The 5,060-nt window shown below is 33.2% G+C and overlaps 1 protein-coding gene and 1 pseudogene across 1 annotated transcript in view; both read left to right on the forward strand.

Annotated features, from left to right (window-relative positions):
* Positions 1 to 1,510, forward strand: part of LOC112463384 (esterase B1-like) — a 4,984-nt gene extending 3,474 nt beyond the window's left edge. Inside the window, exons 4-6 of the mRNA XM_025029793.1 lie at positions 371 to 694; positions 1,000 to 1,144; positions 1,256 to 1,510. Coding sequence (XP_024885561.1) covers positions 371 to 694; positions 1,000 to 1,144; positions 1,256 to 1,415 — 629 coding nt within the window. The 3' untranslated portion in view covers positions 1,416 to 1,510. The remainder of the gene's footprint in view (positions 1 to 370; positions 695 to 999; positions 1,145 to 1,255) is intronic.
* A 91-nt stretch (positions 1,511 to 1,601) lies between these two features.
* LOC112463386 lies at positions 1,602 to 5,049 on the forward strand (annotated as a pseudogene).
* The last annotated feature ends 11 nt before the right edge of the window (positions 5,050 to 5,060 follow it).

Raw genomic sequence — 5,060 nt, forward strand, 5'->3', positions numbered from 1 at the left:
TGGAATACATATATAAGAATCATAATTAATTGCTAGAACATTTTTGTCCCAAGATAACTTTATTGTACGTTTGTCTATAGTTAAGTTTCGTTATCGTAGAGCGTGTTGAGATAAATGTATATTGTTAATTGCGGCATCATATGCCGTATTATCTATGTAATGTATCTCTCTCATGTCGCATTCTTTTTATAAGATCACACTATAAGAAAAATGTTAAATAATGTTTCGACAACATAATTTCTTTGACAAATGTGCTTAAATCAATTAATTTTCTAGCTTGAAAGAAAGATTTGTTAAAATATTCATTACTTATCACGCAACAATCTTATATATAGAAAATAATATTAAAATGTTTTTAAAATTATTTCAGACATAAGCAAAAAGGATCTGGAAACAATCAATTCCGATTTCAAGAAAGCTATATTGCCCAGATGTTTAGCTACATTATCAAAAATATCAATCACAATCGAAGAATTGAAATCTTTATATTTTGGTGATAAAGCAGTATCAGAAGAAACTGTAATGAATTACGTTGATTTTATCAGCGACGAATTCTTCTGTCGTGGCATAATGGAAGTGGTGGATATTCAGACAAAATTGAATAATAATGATAACAAAACAACGTATCTGTATCAATTTTCATACGAGAGTGAAAATAATCCCTTTAGAAAAATATTTAAAGTTCAGACTCCAGGTATTATCATTAATTTATTTAAAACTATTTAACAACTTGTAATTGCTTCAAAACTATCTAACAACTTTTAATTTTAGAGAGTATGTATATCATTTTATGTTGTAATTACACATATCGCAATTACAACATAAAATAACTCCAAATATTTCTAAATTTCTTAGTTTTTAAATCTATAGGTATGATTTTAAAGAAACAAAAATGGTTTTATTTTATATAATTTAATTTAAAAAGTAATCTGTCTTTTAAAGCATTTAGAAGATTAATTTACAGATTTTAATTAACGGTTAAATGATAATATTTTCTAGGTGTGACTCATACCGAGGAATTGGCGTACTTATTTTATCCTTATATGATGAAAGATTTGGGCTTGTCACCATCTGCAGTTGATTCGGAAGACTATAAGATGATAAATTGTTTAACGCAAATGTGGACAGATTTTGCTAAAACAGGGTACGAGAATATCTTTTTTTTTCGAATTTTAAACTTTTTTTTTTTAATTTTCGCGACATTGTAATTTTATTACGTATCGCGTATTAATGATTAACTCTCAATCTGATTTAGGGATCCAACGCCTGCTACAAATTTGTGGTTGTCAGTGACCGATTCACAAAGCGGAAAATACAATTATCTGAATATCGATACAAACTCGCAAATAAAGGTCTTCCGTAAAGGAGAAGAAAGATGGGATTGGGAAAAGAAGAAAAATAAGTTACGGCGCTAAAATTTTATCTACATTAAAATTAGGTTTCTCCGGATACCTTTTGCGTTTATAAATATTCTCTCGTTATTTTTCAAAAATATTTTATATAACGGAAAGTGGAAGCACTATTGTTACTCCCCTACGATTGTATAAGTTCAGGATCGGTTTTAGTTAGTGGAAATAAGGAGATTATAATGTTTTTTGAACTATCACTTATTAAAATCAAGAAATTTTTCACGATTATTAAACTTAAAAAGTATTAGTAAATCATGAAATCAAGTAATTTTAACTAAATACTGAGGATTTTGCAAGATAAAATTAACTATAAAATCGTAACAGAAATTAAATTTAAAAGAAAAATAAATTTTTTGTTATATTTAGTATTGCATTAAATTTTTCGTGTTTTTGTATCATTAATATGGCATATATATCACTTCCATATATTCTCTTATATTTATTTTGTATACCTCGCACAAATCGCAGCTTATTCAGTTTTTTTTTGTATTTCATAATATACCTATGCATATTCAACTCTTTTAACTTTAAAATCAATTTTGATTGATCGTTACAGAGAATTGTCTTTCTCGTTGAATTAAACTCTAAGAACTTCACGTCAAGGTTTTTTTCTAGAAAATACCTGTCATTTCTTTTCCCATATAAGTTAATATTTTCTTTATAGAAAAATTAACTCTAAATTTGACTGAAACATTGTTTCACCATCCTTATCATCATTGTCGTATAATATGTCTGAGAGGTAAATAAAAAGTATAAGAAATAAGCAAGTTCAGAGCATTATCTAACAATGGGGCAACTAACTTTCGTAGTACAATTCTAAGATGATACATCACTGCTTTTAACACGTTGTCGGGTTTCGCGTGTGAAACACAAGGCGCATGCATTTCTCGTTCGAGGCTGTCGCTCCTGGTCGTTCCTTCGCCTTTGTACAGTTCTTTGGTAAGTTCGAGTACATCGCTGATCGATCGTTTCGTGAATCCTCCGGTCGAAGTGAACAGATCGAAAGAAACGCGAACCACGATATCACAGTGCAAATTTCGCGGAAGAGACCATTATAAAACATTATACAATCTACCAGAATTCGATGAAATCTAATTTAAATCTAGCCGGTTGGATGTGCGTGAGATTGTAGAGACAGTTAATTAGTGCGTTAACGTACAGCAGTTAATTGTACACGGATACATATCAAGTTATGTGTCGCATTCGGCTAAAGACAGAGCCGATCTGTCGCGCAGCTGATGAAAAAACGGTCTTCCGTTTTTGTGGGTGGACTTGGTCGACTTGGTCTCAGTTGTGCATCGCACGCTCGTATATCGCGCATCGTGCATTTCGAGACTGGTAATATTCTAAATTTGCAGAGACCACGTAACGTGCATTCTCCACGCGAAATTTTCCGTTACCAAGATGTTTACCGCGAGCGTCGATCCCGCATCGATTTGATTTTCCGCTAATCGAATGACAACATACAGTACCGGTCAAAAGTATTGCATCGCTTATGGAAATGGAAGTCGTTACTTTAATAAAGAAAGGTCTACATAAATAATATAAAATTTTATTTTAGTATATTTTATACTGTTATTTTATGCTTTGATAAAGTACTTTGAGAAAACAAACAAATGATTTTAATGATTTAATTGCGTTGTTTTATATATTATCGTCAACGATAATTATTCAATTAATTCATTAAGAGCTTTGTTTTTTTTTCTCAAAGTATTCTTATCAAGGCATAAAATAACAGTACTAAAATAAAATTTTATAAAAATTTATGCACGCCTTTCTTTTAAGTAACGACTTTTCTTTCCATAAGTGATGCAATACTTTTAACCGGTACTGTACGAATATATGATCTTTGTTTAGGTTTACTTGAGCGAAGGTGACAATTCCGGATAACGAAAGAGGATAAACCAGAGATTCGCACACGCTATTTATGGAATATATTATGCATATATAGAATATTTTTACAATGGACTGCGAGGTACCTCGCGACTTGGAGATGTCTTATCTGCGGGCAATTCAAAAGATACCGGGCGATACCGCTGGTGAGAAGTGGCGTTGGATCGGAAGATTGATTTTGCATCAGGATAGCGAGGATCTTGGACAACTTCTGCCAGAATTGCTGCCTATACTGCGCGTGGAAATTGCCGTCAAGAAGAAGAGGCACGAGGAAATAACGTCGGCTCTCAAGCACGAGGACTTGACGATAATAAACCGGGTTTTTAAGGCCTTCTGGTTTTTCGATGGCAGCCACAAGGAGATCATCGACGTCGCGTACTTCTGTGAACGTCTCTTTCCTTACGTTTCCATAAATACGAGAACGCGCGTATCCAAGCAACACCTGATAGAAAAGCCATTTATATACATCCGCATCTTACCACCCCAAAAAATCAATCAGTATTTGATGGAAAGCATATTTCCGAGTTTGTTGCCTGATGACATGTACCGTGTGACTTCTCGACAAATACTATGCTCGATTACTTGAAATATTATCCACATGATAAGAAATACGAGCTGCTACGTACATCGTATGAGACTAAATACAATGCTAATTTTCTCGAGACGGAGAATGTGACGCCAGATTTATTACGATTCTTACCTGCCGAGGAACGGATCAAACAAGCTAGAATTAAAATCGGGAAGATGGTTTGTGCGATTCCGGGGGATTACGAGACAGCTTGGATTTGTTATTTATCTGCTAACGAAGCGATACAAGTTATCAAAGAAACAATAAATAAAACTGCAGATGAAAACCATAGGCTTGATTTAATTATGCAAATGATGTACGCTTGTAAGATTAATAAGGATGACGATGCGTTATCCGATACCTTAACATACGTCTTAAATAGACATAAAAATGAAAACTATCATGTACTTAAAACCATTTTAAGTCATCTTTTTGTAAAATATGATATACCTCATTTAAACAGAAAGCAGGGCTCTCTTGTATTGGAAATTGTTAAATTGTTTTATATAAAAAATGATTCCATATCGACAAAGATACTCAAGGCTCTAGTACTTTTTAAATGTTTACATAATATGCCAATTGAGGATCTGCTCGATATAACGCTAGAACGTTATAAAGACTGGACAAAGTTCAACGTGCTCACAGAATATCCACAATATGAGAAACAATACCTTATAACTTTCGCAAATCTCATTCAAAAAAAGTATTTGTAAGATTTCCTACCAAAACAAAAGATGTTTTGCCAATTTGTCGTAGCAATGTACGATTTCAACGATAGATGTAAACGTTCGCGCATCGAGATAGAAAAAATGACAATTAGAGATTATCCTTGGCTAATAGACGTTATTCGAGCTATTCCCCTGCTTAATTACACTGATGACTTTTGGGATGCGATACGCGTATTAAAGTTGAATGAACCAGAACTATTTGGCAGTTGGTCAATTCGTGAACCATGTTCACGAAATGACCAACCACGTTCACGAAATTCATTTGATATCGCGAAAGTAAAATCAGGCGCGGCGTAAAATCTTGCTCTATTAAAACGAGACTTACGAAAGATACAGTTTGATTGGTTCAATTACTTATCAGCTTGCGAGGCGGCCTGTTATCACAAACAGGTGCAACGCTTCATCAGGGCCATACGTTGGTATAAAGACCTACCTATTAAATTTGCTAAATGTTGCATGGAT

The sequence above is a fragment of the Temnothorax curvispinosus genome, unplaced genomic scaffold, assembly GCF_003070985.1.
Source record: "Temnothorax curvispinosus isolate PA1 unplaced genomic scaffold, ASM307098v1 QBEX01013138.1, whole genome shotgun sequence".
Lineage (NCBI taxonomy): Eukaryota > Metazoa > Arthropoda > Insecta > Hymenoptera > Formicidae > Temnothorax > Temnothorax curvispinosus.